The 15647-nt window shown below is 42.3% G+C and overlaps 2 protein-coding genes across 4 annotated transcripts in view; both read left to right on the top strand.

The window, feature by feature from the left end:
* The window catches only part of LOC117145707 (furin-like protease 1), a 129151-nt gene that overhangs the window by 74246 nt on the left and 39258 nt on the right, over positions 1–15647 (top strand). For all 3 annotated transcript variants that reach the window (XM_033311453.1, XM_033311452.1, XM_033311451.1), the window contains one exon: positions 4678–5548. In XM_033311453.1, coding sequence (XP_033167344.1) covers positions 4760–5548 — 789 coding nt within the window. In that variant the 5' untranslated portion in view covers positions 4678–4759. The remainder of the gene's footprint in view (positions 1–4677; positions 5549–15647) is intronic.
* On the top strand, positions 1678–4474 carry LOC117145709 (mucin-2). The gene is made up of 2 exons (XM_033311454.1): positions 1678–1735; positions 1797–4474. The coding sequence occupies exons 1-2, from the start codon at positions 1720–1722 to the stop codon at positions 4340–4342; spliced, it is 2562 nt and encodes an 853-aa protein (XP_033167345.1). The 5' UTR covers positions 1678–1719; the 3' UTR covers positions 4343–4474.

The raw sequence follows: 15647 nt of genomic DNA, 5'->3' as shown, positions 1-15647 counted from the left end.
CGTTTCATAAAACCGTGTTGACACGGTGATATGATTGATCTACAAAGGTGCTGCAAATGAGGAGTGATAACATTTTCGAAAAGTTTTGGGATAGCCGACAATTTAGAGATTCCTCTGTAATTGCTTGCATCCAGTTTGCTACCTTTTTTATGAAGAGGAATCACAAAGGACTCCTTCCATATATGAGGGAATTGTGAAGATTCCAAAGATAAGGTAAACAGTTTCAGTAGAGGCTTGCACAAGGCTTCCGCACAGAATCTGAGCACACACCCAGGGATTCCATCGGGACCTGGCGAATAGACCGGTTTAACACGCTGAAGATCGTTAAGCAGTGAGCTTTCGTTTATAGTGGGGCAAAATATTAAATTCGACTTAGATACCGCATAAGAGTATGGCTGTTCGGAATGAGGTAAAGTTGAGTATGTTGTTTGAAAAAACTTGGCGAATAGATCGGCTATTGCCTGATCCGATGTAACCGTAGTGTTTTCAAAAAATAGCGAGGAAGGGTAAGAACTTGTTTTTCGCTTAGTGCTAACGAAATTATAAAACTGTTTCGGATCCTGTGCAAACTGGAACTTACAACGGTTTAAATAATTTTTGTAGCACTGAGCATTAAGCACGGTAAAGTTTAACCGAGCGCTTAAATATTTACAAAGGATGGACTGAGAACCGGTATTTTTAAATTTCATATAGAGTCTGGACTTTACATTTCTTAGGTGTGTCAATTCTTTATAAAACCAAGGAGGTTTAGAGGTTGACGGATAGTACATCGGAACACAAGAGTCAAAAAATGATTTAATTGCGGTATAAAACATATTAATCGCATCCGCCATTATGTTGCAGGAGTAAAGATCGGACCAATTAAAGCCAGCTATAAAATTGTTTAGCCTCCGAAAATTTGCCTTGCGAAAACAGGGAATTCGCTTTGTAGATTTCTCTGAATTTACTTTTAATACCGTACCTAAGTCGATTTCCACCTCGAAAGTAGGATGATATTGATCTTCAGGTTGAGTAAGAGGTACTACCCTGGACAGAAACACACTTTCAGGACTTGTTACAAAACATAGATCCAAAAGTCGACCAAGAGAATTTTGAATATAATTAACTTGCGACAGTGATAAGTCGAGCAAGCCGTCAATAAAGTCATGTTGTGCTAAAGGGAGAAGGATATTCGATTGTTTTTCTGGGGACCATATTGTGCCAGGTATATTAAAATCACCTAGAACTACCAATTGGTCCCTGTCAGAAAGTTTATTCAAGATGGACTGGATAGCGGACAGATGATTCTGATATTCCAGGAATTCAGAAGATGGCGGAATGTTTGATAACAAATTCGGCTTTCCATTTTTAGTTTTAATTTGTATTCGTTTAAAAATATTACTATACAAAATTGTACGATAAACATTGTATCTTAAAAATTTACTGGGTATAATATTTAAATTTGTAAATATACCAAAAAATAAATAAGACTGGAAAATACGAGAAATAAGCAAATAGAGAAGAACCTTGATGGTAAAAGCTTGTGTTGATTGTGATAACAGTGAATGTGATACAGATCTTGCTAATAATGCAGTCTTCGGAAAATTTCATTAACCAATTTGTTAATGAGAATTTGTGCGAATTGAAATTTTTTGGCAGTATAAATAGTGGGGCCATCAGCGCTAAATGGCCACAGTACCTTCTCAGTCTGAGGAACGTAAACTTGAACCAACTACAGACATGAGGAATATATACGGTAAACGGATCCACGAAGTATCCAAATGGTTCAGTAAAGCAGCCTTTTTTTGCTCCCACAGCTTTTGCTCTGCTGCTTATTGTAGTTTTTGCAAGCACCTCCAGTGGTGCCAGCGTTTCTGACCTTCTGTGTCGCAACAAAGCCAACGGCATTCGTGCTCTGGTACCCGGCAGTTGCTCCAGGTTCTATGAGTGCCAAAATGGTGTTGCCAAGGAATACACATGTCCCAAATTCTACGACTTCAAGATCCGCAGCTGTGTAACCTATAATCCTGGTTGCGTTGAGGGTGTTGTCGTTGAACACGTGGCCCAGCAATCCGTCCGTGACACTGCCCAACCATGTAATGGAGCGACAACCACCCCACCACCTTGCGTTACCACCACACCGCCTTGTACTAAGACCACAACGCAAACTCCTTGCTCAGGAATAATTACAACGACAACACCATCATCAACAACAACTTCTACTCCAACAACTACGCCAACCACGACTACAACCACAACCACTACTACAACCACTACAACTACAACAACTTGTACCCCAACAACTTCAACAACCACGACTACCACAACCACCACAACTACAACAACTTGTTCCCCAACAACTACGACAACCACGACTACCACAACCACCACAACCACCACAACCACCACAACCACCACAACCACCACGACTACAACCACAACCACTACAACTACTTGTACCCCAACCACTACGACTACAACCACAACGACTACAACCACAACGACTACAACCACAACGACTACAACCACCACAACTACAACTACTTGTACCCCAACAACTACGACAACCACGACTACCACAACCACCACCACTACTACAACCACCACAACGACTAAAACCACTACAACTACAACAACTTGTACCCCAACAACTACGACAACCACGACTACCACAACAACCACCACGACTACAACCACCACAACGACTACAACTACTACAACGACAACAACTTGTACCCCAACAACCACGACTACCACAACAACAACTACAACAACCACAACCACTACAACTACTTGTACCCCAACCACTACGACTACAACCACAACGACTACAACCACAACGACTACAACCACAACGACTACAACCACTACAACTACAACAACTTGTAGCCCAACAACTACGACAACCACAACGACTACAACCACTACAACGACAACAACCACGACTACCACAACCACAACTACAACAACCACTACAACTACTTGTACCCCAACCACTACGACTACAACCACAACGACTACAACCACAACGACTACAACCACAACGACTACAGCCACCACAACTACAACTACTTGTACCCCAACTACTACGACAACCACGACTACCACAACCACCACCACTACTACAACCACCACAACGACTACTACCACTACAACTACAACAACTTGTACCCCAACAACTACGACAACCACGACTACCACAACCACCACCACGACTACAACCACCACAACGACTACAACCACTACAACAACAACAACTTGTACCCCAACAACCACGACTACCACAACCACCACCACGACTACGACCACAACAACGACTACAACCACTACAACGACAACAACTTGTACCCCAACAACCACGACTACCACAACAACAACTACAACAACCACTACAACTACTTGTACCCCAACCACTACGACTACAACCACAACGACTACAACTACAACAACTTGTAGCCCAACAACTACGACAACTACAACGACTACAACCACAACGACTACAACCACAACGACTACAACTACAACAACTTGTAGCCCAACAACTACGACAACCACAACGACTACAACCACTACTACTACAACAACTTGTACACCAACAACCACAACTACAACAACCACAACCACTACAACAACTTGTACCCCAACAACTACGACAACCACAACGACTACAACCACTACAACGACAACAACTTGTACCACAACAACTACAACAACCACAACCACTACAACAACTTGTACCCCAACAACTACGACAACCACAACGACTACAACCACTACAACGACAACAACTTGTACCACAACAACTACAACAACCACAACCACTACAACAACTTGTAGCCCAACAACTACGACAACCACAACGACTACAACCACTACAACGACAACAACTTGTACCACAACAACTACGACAACCACAACCTGTACGCCAACAACTACGAGCACAACAACTTGTACCACCACAACAACATGTACCCCAAAAACGATCTCGACCACTACATGCCCAGAAACCGCTCCGACAACCACCGCTTGTCCTGACGTGACAACAACTGTTTGCCCCACTGCATCAAAGGCCGTGGCTGCCACCCAATCGAAGCGTAATCCCGTCCGCCGAAACCCCGTCAACCGCCTGCTCTGGGAAGTAGCCGAATGGGCCGGTCTGTCGTCCTCTAGTTCGGAGGCTCAGCTTAAGGTTTCGTGCTTGGGCAAACCTGACGGATTCCTGATGGCATCTCCCGAACGGTGCAACGACTACTATATCTGTCGTCGCCAGCGCGCCCTCAAGGTCAGCTGTGGTGATAGGTACTTCAACGGACTGAAGGGAATCTGCGATCTCCCCGAAAATACCAGCTGTGTTCAGTCTTAAGTAGAAACTCCGCTGTTGAGACCAACATCATTTTGAAAATGTAACACGAAATTATGGATCGAAACCTTAATTAATTATAAATATTAATTATATAATTATGCAAAGGCTTATAAAAGGCAATTGAAAAAATTATTTAAATGTTGTTTTCTTGGGCGTAAAACTACAATTCGGGACTTTTCGAAATTGTCTTAATTCGAAACCTAGCCACAACCCGTTATGGTAGCCTTTCCTTGTTATAAGTTTGATTAAAAACCTTTTCATAAGTTGTGATTCAACAAAATTAACTAAAAATAATTAACTTAGAAACCTTGTTATATTGATATTTTTAATTGCAGCATCTTAGCCGCACGTTGAGCCCCTCACAGCCAGTATCCCGAGCAACGCGCACAAAAACTATTGGAAAAATCCTAACCCACAATGAAAAACGACGTCGTGCGATGGAGCAGGCAGCCAACTAGCAACACCACCAACAGCAGCAGCAGCAGTAGAAGCGATAGCAACAGCAGTAGCACTCACAAGCACAGAAGCAAATGCAACAAATTAAATGCTCGACAATTAGGGTCACATGCTGCCAGAAGTTGTCAGCAAAGATCCTCTGCGGCAACAGCACTAGAAGATGAACAACAAACAATCATTGAATGTGATATAGGAAATTTCAATTTCGATTGCAATTTATTCAAAACTAGTTTTTTAACGCAACACAAACAGAAACTTAGTGGCAAGAGCAGCAGCAAAAGCAAGAGCAACAGAAGTAGACCCCTGGCGAAAACGAAAGCGGTGTTGCTGTTAGCTCTGCAATTTAGTGCCGTAGTTTTTTTATGTAATATTAATGTCGGTTTCGTGGCCGGAAGTGTGGCAACGGCGGCATCATCGGTAGGCGGCTCATCGCCGGCAGCTCCATCATCTGCGCCCTCATCCCCGCCCACAGTTGCTTCACCACCGCCGCCGCCACCTTCGTCGCCACTCAAAGTGGATCCAAATGGTCAGTCGCCAGTGCTGCCGCCCTACGTTCTCGATTATGAGACGGGGGGCAGGGCCAAGCTAACGCCAAACAATGGCAAATTCGGCCAGTCGAGCAGTTCCGGTAGCAATAACAACCACATCGTCGGACACTATACCCACACCTGGGCGGTGCACATACCGAACGGCGATAATGGCATGGCCGATGCGGTTGCCAAGGATCACGGATTCGTCAATTTGGGCAAGGTAAGAATCATTTAAATCGCATATAACTCTCAATGGTGTTACTTTGTACACAATAGAGAATAAATAAGATAATCCAAACCAGGTCTCATTTTAATCAGCCGCTTCATTTGTCAAAGGAGTTCTGGCCAAACACCTAAAGCAATACCCAGTGAGACTCGTTAGCCAGTTTAGCATATGATTAGAACGCTCAAATGTGAGACTATTAAAAGTTTGTGCCGCCAGAGAGAAGTTTTTCGTTATGGAAAGAAGCACTTGGCATATCAGTTGATATGGTGCAGCACTGCTGGACAAAGTTTCTACTGCTGAAATCTGTGCTTTCTCCCTTTTGCATTCTGTGCACCCGTGCTTTCCAGCTTAGCTTGCTTCCCCGTCAGTCACTGGGAAAACATCGAGGATGGGGTGGTGATGGTATGGGGGGAAATGTGGGTTTGAAATGCGGGCACAGGTGTTGCCACCGGACAAGTTTAATCTGAAAGCATTTCGACCATGTACTTTCAACTGCTACTTTGATACACACACCTCCGGCTTCTCCGATTTCCACACTCCACTACTTGCCGGCACAGACGCGATCCCGCTAAGTGACTGTCAAGTAATCCTGGCAATGGGAATGGCCAGCACAAATGGAGCTCAAATCGCCTTGTAATGGCATCGTTTGCGATAAAACAAGGCAGTTGGTGGATAGATGTTGGTGCGGGAGTATAAGTGCCTCTAAGTATGGATTTACAGTTGCTTGCTGTAAACTGCACAGGCAAAAATCATTCTTCTTATTTAGGGAGTCTTATAATTCATTATGACACAATGGAAATATTAACCAAAGATTTGGTTAATGAGTAATTCCCAAACATTCGTTCTAAATGTTGGCGTTCATATTTGATTGGATTCTTTTTTTTTAAGTCGGAGAGGTGAGCCATGTGGTTTTTTCTGAATTAATTGTATTCATCGCTCTCTTTTTTATAAGTGTATAGCACAAGCATCGGGAACATCTACCATCGGTTGGGGCATTTGAAAGTAAAATGCATGCCAAACAGTTATTTTTGCGGCTGCCAAGGGTTAAGTCCTGCTCCCGCTGTTTGAGCCCCAAATGGATCCCGGCTTTTGTGTTTTCAATTGAGGAACAGAGACCGACACGCAGGTGGCCGACGTAAAAAGAGTCCGTGCCACGAAAAGCTCAACTGTGGCGATTTCCATTGTACGACTCCCTTTGGCAGATCGAACGAAAGACCGGGAGAAATCGGGGATTGGGCGGATGGCGACTTAAGTAGCATCCGCCATCGGGTCGGTGGAAATTAGTATCACTCACAATGGCGCCCGTACTCTTTCGACCATCGCCTTAATTGGCAGAAACAAAAAGCGGAAAATTCAATTTATGAAGGCGGGCACACAAAACTTTTGTTAGCACTCCCAACTAGCTGAAACGGACGATCCCGAAAGTCTCCGTTCCGGCGAAATGCGGCAGATGGCCGGCCAGCTGGACTGGGGGCTCCGCGAAAGTTAATTGAAAATTAATTTTAAATGGCATTGTTAAAATGAATCCAACTTAAGGCCAACCTGAATGCGAACAGACACCGCCGAGTCTCTGCAAATGAAATGTGCCGTTTTGCATAATTAGATGACGCCCGAAACGGCTGTAAAACTGTAATGAGATGAGCGCCAAGCGGAAGTGGAAATGAATTCTAGACATTCTGCCTTACTTACCTTTATTAATTGCCAACTTGATTGCTGGGAAATGAAAAATGAATAAGTAGTTTGGCAAAGGATCTGCTCTTGGGAGGGAAATGGCAACATCAATTAAAACGGCTTCTATTGGGCGTAGTAGAGAAACTTCCAACTGTATTATAACAATAATCTTATGTTGCTGGGCAACTGCACTTTGTGAACAAACAATCTTGAGCTGATTCCCATTACATCATTCTGTATTGGCATTTTTGAGACCCTGAATTGGTTCATATATCAAACGCATAACGCGCCAAGTGAAATTGTTGGTCGCACTTCCCACCTATACAATTGAAATGAAATGCCTTGGTAACCCTTCAACCTGAACCTTGTTACGCTTTGGTTCATCCAACACGAACTTTCAACCCCACGAACTTTCGGTCCGCCTCCAAACATTTGAAACATAACTCGTCGAGAGTGTTGCCAAACATTTCGCACTTGTTCGTGTTGCTTGCTGCTTTTGCTTTCTGTTTCTCGTGTTGTAATTTTTTGTGGGGGCGTGCCAGCTAGCGTTATAAACTAAAAACTAAATTCGCAGCACAAACAAGTTACAAGTGCCAAACAGCAGTAGTAGCAGCAGCAGCAGCAGCAACCTAGAGCAAAAACAATTAATAAAACCATAAAGATGAAGTAGTGGGACGCGAGACTTTTTGCCATTTGCTGTAACAATTCTGGCTGTTGCGATGCGATTTCAAATTGCAGCTTCCAGGGTCGTGATGTTTGTTTTCCTGAAGGAGGAGCTACCGAATGCGGGGCACATCAACAAATTCGGTGTGTCAGAAGTTTTAATGAAAACGATGCTCTATATATATATATATACATTCATATACCTCTCTTGTTTCAGCCAGTTCCTTGGCTTTCGCCCATCAAGTTTTCAGCGCAGAAAACTTTTTGGCACCGAAATTATGATGATAAAATAGAGAAATAAAGTTTTCTGGACAACGAGAGTTGGTCGGAGATATTCGGAGACAAGAATGGTAGGAAATTGCAAAGGAATGCTCATTAAGTGCACTTCTAATTTCGTTCTTCTGTTCGCTAAGCAGCACGGAATTTCATGTAGATAAATACGGGAAAGTACAAATTAAAAAATTTGCATAAAAAGCTGCAGTCTCATTTTACCGCTTTGATATATTTGAATTAGGTTTCACACTTTCTGGGATTGAATTGCATTTTTGATGAGGGACCGCTTCAAAAACCTTTACCCAAACATTTAGGAAATTCGTGGAATTTATATAAAATGAACCCTGATAAGAACGAGTCCTGCATGTTGGTCCTTTAACTTCCTTTTCCAGCTGTTTGTCTTTGCTTATCTGACTTTAGTCTTCCGGTCCCGCCCTTTTTTCTCCATTTCTCCCGCCATTGTTCTTCTTTTCTATAGCGTCATTTACATAACACTCACTCTTTGTCCGTCTGCTGCAGTCCTTTGGAATCCTTGGTCCTTCTTAAGCTCCTATTGTCTGTCTTTCTGGACTGGCGCTGATAAATGTTATCCCTCGGCCTTGGCCACTCATCAATTTAATAGGAAAGCAAGAGCCGCCAAAAGCTTCAGCCGAAATTATTTGCCTTTTTGGACTGATTTTTGCTTTTTTTTAATTAATTTGCCCCTTTCTTGAGCCAGCCGGGTCAATTGAATTATTGATCGACCGTCCGATTGATTGATTTTGTGGCTGCCCCTGGCACACGATTGCATCGCACGCTTATTGCATTCGCGTAATTAAAATCACTGCCAGTCTGTCGTCCTTTGAGGACATTCGTTTTCCACCTGGAAGCCATATTACCCTTAATACTCCACTGTGGGCCATTCAAGATAAAGGTCAACGGCTTTTTAATAAGGGTCCGCCGGGCATCAGAATCCGGGTTCAAAGAAGCTGCCAGGGGCGTACCTTCGCAACCTTAAGCCAAACAGGAGATTGTCCTTTTTATCATTATATTCTTTTTTGTCTCAAGGGAAACGTCATCATGGAAAAGTAAACTTTTCAATAAGGCTTAATTGGTTAACAATTTGACAAGTTGTCAGGCACAAAGGTGACACATTCGGGTCTAAGCTCTTTTTAAGATGCAGCCCCAACAAAAAGGGCACATTTTATTAATTAGTTCTTAGAAATGTGTACAATTTAACAACCTTTGCTTTTATTTTCTCCAAAATTGAAACAAGAAGCTAACAACTCATTTCATCTAAACTTAATAGCCTAGAGGAAATTCTTATACTATGACCAACATTTTACAATTTAAACCATACAGGGTTAAGTAGTTTGAGCAGCACTGGATCAACCTTAACCCCAGCTGACAAATTTTTGAAATATATTTTTGCACTTTAGCATGTCGCAAAGTTTGCCAACCAAAGTTAAATATTGTAGGTGTTCCTGTGACTGTGTGTTGTCTGTGTACACATTTGTACTTATGTCTGTGTGCTGGCGTGTCCTTTGTTCGGATTTCGCGTGGCTGCAAGGCGGATATCGTTGATAAATTTTAAGTCAAAAACTCGGAAAATATTTATGACTTAACTTTTGTTTAGTAACAAAGCAACACGCCAGCACTCGTATCTAGGATTGCGCCCTGTGTCCCTTGGCAGGATTTCACAATTGTCACAGAACTTGGATCCCTATGCAAATAGCAAAAAAAAAAAACGGGGACGGGGGATATGCCTTCAGCTTGTTTTTGAGAACTTGTACAACTTTAATCACATGACATGGGAAATACCAGAAGTTTACATAATTTTCTGCTTTTTCGCCATTGATCCTTGGAACTTGGGGAAACTTTTTGGTACAATTTGCCTGCAGCAGACAGCGGCAGGGATATCGAAACGCAGTGCTGTTCCTAATTGAATATGTAAAACCGAAATGCGATTGAGTGTGAAATGAGTGAGCCAACCGACTGCCAATCGAAGTAACTGCCTCTATTGCTCGTACATCCTCGCAAAGTTTCTGCAACGCAATTGAACAGACAACTTTTGGGGCAGCATATTTTATTCCACTTCTCGCTTTTTTTTCCCCCATGCGTCGAGTAAAATTAAGTTTACTACTTTTGTGCCGCAAATGAATCAATGATTGAAATAGTGTGGAATGAGCGTGTGTGTGTGAAAACTTTTTGTGCATTTGCCAATACTGCAGAATAAGTTCAAATGAAGCTAATAAATATTTCGCAATTCGTTGCAAACTTTTACGCCGAAAATTTGCATCGGGGCCGATTCAATTGGCCTGAAAATTGGGCCAAGGAATTTAGCTCCTGCCATTGTTGGTTCTTTTTCTTCTTCGACACTCTTCTTTTCATTGGCAGTTCAGTGCTTCACTTGTCTAGCAGACAGACACCAACAAAAGTGACGACTTTAAGGACCTCAATCAAGTTGGCCATGCTCCTTTTGATGACCAATCCGTAATTTCCCAATCCTGTAGCAGTAGGAATAAAATTTAACAACCACCTGACCTGCCACAATGTTCAGTGGTTGGCCGATGAGCAACTTTGTGCGTAATGGTGATGAAGCTGATGTTTATGCTTAACGACAGGTAGTTAAATTAATTAGGTAAATTTATGGGACAGACGCGTGGGAGCTTTTCAGAAAACAGATCTTAAAATGGAGATAATTTTTCACTTTTAACTAATTGAAAAGTATGTTCTTACCTAGCCCGTCACAAAAAATAAACAGATAGCGTTTTTATCGTGCGCCATAGATAACATTTTTCAACGAATTTGCCAATTTTGCATCTATTTTTTTTTTGACACTTATCAGCTCTCTCAAGTATGGGGCTTTCCATCAAAATATTCCTTATCCTTTGGCTATGCACGGACTGCATAAATATTATAGATATTCTCTCCATCAAAAGTTCAATCATCTGCTCCATCATCAAGTTTGAAGGGAGCACTTCACTTGACTGAGCTGAACTGACCCGCCTCAAAAGGAAAGTTTACTCTTTCGCACTTCATCCTCCATCCATTGCAAATGATTCTCGCATATTTTAATGCATATTTTGGGTCGTCCTTTGCGTTTTTCCCATTCTATGTTGGTATTAACAAGAAATCGCTAGCAAAACATGAATAACGAGACGAAGACGTTGGAAAACCTTGCGTAAAAGTTTTCCCAACCTCGACCGCTGCTGTTGTTGTTAACGCCCAATCGCGTCGTGTTTGCTTAGCTTATCTTTTTGGGCTGTCGACGGTTTTTGTTCTCGCAGCTCCTGAGGAAAAGCTGGTTGAAAATGTGAAAATAAAAATATTTGTAAATAGGCATCCTTCGGAGCGGAGACAGGCCAAAGTAAACGGGCGTTTTTAGCCTCGGCTTTGCCACTCCTCTAACTCCGAAAATGCTTTCAGCATGGGGTGTGCCATTCTTTTTGGCATCTTCAGTATCTGCCATCCATTGTCGTTTATATGCAGGCTGAAAAATCATTAGAGAGTCGCGTTTTCCCTTTGTCCGGTTGTGGATCTCTTTTCTTTTTTTTCTTTTTTTCGCCGTCTGGACACGCCCTGGCTTTTGGCGATGATCTCCTCCCTTTTGCTGTACGGCCATTGGCGTTTGGGCCTCAGTCGAGTGGAAAATTGCTAATGGCCAAGCGGGACCCTAAGCAATACAAAAAAAAATTGAAAAGAAGAATAAAAAACCAAACTGTGACTCCTTGCAAATGGCCGCTGTGATTTTAATTAAAAGTCCTGGGGGAAGTAACAGTCACAGGGGACAATCGACGTTGGCCAAAAGTCAAAGTTGACTTGATTTTAGGGTCCTTTTAATTGCCCTCGAAAACGGGCAATGAAAAATGCGAAAATAAAACGAGACTCGTAAATTTATACATTGCTCAATCAAGTGTAACGATTGTATTGCAAGTGCAAAAGGGAGAGTGTAGCCAAGTGGCGTGGGTGGAAAAGTTGGGGAAAATCACGGTAAATATTTCCGCAGCATAAATATTGAAATTTTCCCGGTCGGTATATTGAATTTTTAGCCCTCATCCCACACAGAGAGCTTGGTCAAATAAATCGTTAACAATTGCAGGTCATGGGGTGATGGTGGATTGGAATCAAATCAACACTTTCCGCTTGATTAGGCCAATATGGAAATTTGATATTTGACCGATGTCAGTTCGGGGCCAATTAGAAAATATTGCTCAAATATCTGGAAAGCTTTTGTTTTAATTTGTTTTATCATGTTTTAAGCCCATCGGGATTTGCATAGAACAATATACGTTTGTCCTATCGCCACACTATGCGTATACTTTATGTGAAATCACTAATACGCCTAGTGGTCGCGTGGAAATTAACTACGTGTTTTTTTCTTTTCTAAGATTAAAGCGGTAGTTAATAAAGCGGAAAATGCCATTAGAAAGCACAGATGAATTACGTTTTCCTCTGTGTGTTTAATTAATGCTTACCCCCTTCCCATGTCGCAATAAATTATTGATCGCCTTCTTGACCTGACCCACCTATCCTATTCACTTCCCCCCCTCCTCTCCACTTGGCCCGCATCCCAAATGACAATTTGAGTTATTAGTGCCACATTCATATATCACGATTGTGTCTGTGGGAATAGATTGGCATTTTAATTGCCACCGACACATTCAAGTGCCATTTAACATTGATCCCAGCTAAATGGTTTCATGATTTAGATGGATTCTTATGGAAGTCTATTGTAAAACTGCAATACAAACTAGCACAAGGCCATGTCACTATATTTTTGGCTTGCAGTAAATCTTGCTTGTCTGTATTTCCCTTTTTTTTTGTTGGCACTGACAGGACCCAAAATTAAATATGAAAACTTTGAATTTACGTTTCGTTGTCATTGATCCGGAATTGATGGCTTCCGTTCGCATTTTTAATTAACTTGACGACGCCACTTGCAAGTTGACACACTGGCTATAAAACTGGCAACGATTATTCCTTTGTGCCATCCAAAAAATTACCAAGCCATTCCCCTCCCCTCTGTCGACCAACGAACTGTGTCCTCGTTGTGATTTGGCATGCATTCAAAAAGTTTTACACGATACAAAAGCATTTTGTTCTGCCTGCCAACTGACATTGAAAAAAGACGCATATAACGAATGGCAATCAACGCTGCAATTATGTAAGTGTATGTGTTTGTGCTGGGACATCATGTATGTGTGTGTGTGTGTGTGTGTGTTGATTGTGTGTATGTGGGCTGTCGCCTGTATATTGAACTTGCATGCTGACCTTAGCCTGCTTTTCAGCCACATTTCAGTTGCTTAGTCATTTTGGTACTAGAAGTACAGGATGCACATGCTTAAAAAAAATGAAATACTATATAATATATATATTTACAAAAAAAAAAACATTTCATATATGCTTCTAATATAAGCTCCTAAAAAGATTACCAAATTGGTGGTTTATCATGCTACTTCAGTTCAACTTACAAAGGTTCTACTGTAGCTGGAAAATACTGCCGGGCAAATGTGTTGCATACTTTTAGGCAGCCACCGCACATTCAATCCCCTCCATGAATCCCCACCATTTCACCGCCTCCACTTCCGTCGACCGATGCAGCCCTCGTTCATGGCCACATCAGCATGGGCTTGAGCCTTAGCTCTGGCCATAGCTTTTGGTATAGCTTCACCATCGGCAGCGGCTTCAAAGTCGCGTTCAACGTCAAGTGGCCCACTCGGCATTCCACTTGAAGCGTAATGAAAGCATTTTTGCCACTAACACATGTGAAGAGGCTGTTGGCCAGAGAGGGAAAGGGATACGTTGAGTGAATGAGGCAGAAATGCAGATATAGAGAGAGACAGACACTAGCACTTGCTTAGCATTAGTGTGTGCGACATCAGATTGACACTTGTCAGAATCATTTCTGTCTACACCACAGCAAATTGTGGCCCAAAGGCGACGAAAAAGCACAGAAAATTAGCCAAAGGAGCAAAATAAGAGAAAATTACCCTGCCCTTTCTTCTCTTTTCGTGCTGGCCCAACTCGATTACAGCAAGTTCGAGATCTGTAATTCCATTAAGATTTCTGTCTCATTGCACAGCGGTGTCAAGTTCATTTGTTTCCACAGACTCGGCAGGTTGTGTGCCACCTGGCTGCCCAAGAACAATAAAACACATTAACACCTATTAGAGCGCTGTGTGGGGGTGAGATTGGGGCGAAAGGGGAGTGAAAGGGTGGGTCCTGGCCATTGTGCAAATGGGAGCATAAATAAAAGCGATTGTCTGCCAAGTTATGAATAATAATGACAACAACAATGAAGCGACGGCGAGAGAACAGGAAAGCCAGGCTAAACTGATTTAACTACGCACAGATGTGGTCATCAGAATAGGTTTTTTTAATTAAGCAATTAACTAGCTCTTAAGACATTATATCATGACTTTAATTTTCTTAAGTTTAGATAGTTTGAATGGCTATAATTGCTAGTATTGCACATCACCCCACTATCTTGACCTGCACTGTACATGTACATGAGTGTGTGGAATGGTAATTAAGGATTTGGCCTTTGCCAAGGCAGTCCGGTTAAAATGCCCTGCCGCTTTGGGCCATTTTTATGGTCATTGTGCAATGGAATGGAAGGACTAAAGAGAAAAAAATAGAATCGTGCCGAGACAAAACCACACCTGGCTTTGTACCTGGCTCTGAGTCGGGGGAATAGCAAACAGGACATGGCCACAGATAAGGCCAAGTCCAGTATGTATGTGTGTATGTGTGTGTGTGCTTACAAATCTCTGCGCTAATTAAAAGTCATTAGAGTGTGGTATAATTGCATCTAAATGAAATGGCCGGGGAAAGCCGTTTTCCCTCACAGTTTAACCCTCAGATAAATCTGTTGGAACTTTTAGTTGATCCAAGGCGATAGTACAACCTTATCTAATTGTGTTTTCTCTCTTATTTTTCAGGTAAGCAACCAGTGAAACATGAAAGGGAATTGCCAAAAAAAAAGGTGTAAGTAAAAAACTGTCGGACTGTAGCAATTTGAATGCAATGCTGACTAATGAACACGGACGTAAAGTTCAAAAAGGACATTTTGTTGGCACATGAATATTTTACGAGCCAGTTTCATTAGCACTTAAGCCGCTCGAGTTGTGACCTGTGTCTCCGCGCTGCGGTTGCCATAAAATATTAATCTGTTCGAGCCGCATTACAGATGCAAATGCAAAGCGAATGAATAAATAATAGTCGAGTGTGCGAATTATTAGAGGGAATTCGGCGCACTAAGTGTTGGCCCGAAAGTTGAAAGTTGCCGGCGTAAGCTCGATCGAATGCGCTGTTCTGTTCGCTTCTTCATAAATTTCTGGCTCATGAAATATGCAAGTGCCAAGCTGGCATGAAAATGGCGGAGCTTCCGCTGCAGCCGCTCATCCTGTCCCGCCCAGAGAGTCCTGCCTTATCCTATTATCTCTGGCCAAGTACTTTTTTAAAATCTACTTTCAGCAGGAGCCCTCTGTCCTGTTCGTTTCTG

This window comes from Drosophila mauritiana, chromosome 3R (genome assembly GCF_004382145.1).
Source record: "Drosophila mauritiana strain mau12 chromosome 3R, ASM438214v1, whole genome shotgun sequence".
NCBI lineage: Eukaryota > Metazoa > Arthropoda > Insecta > Diptera > Drosophilidae > Drosophila > Drosophila mauritiana.
This window is presented reverse-complemented; position numbering and strand designations above follow the sequence as displayed.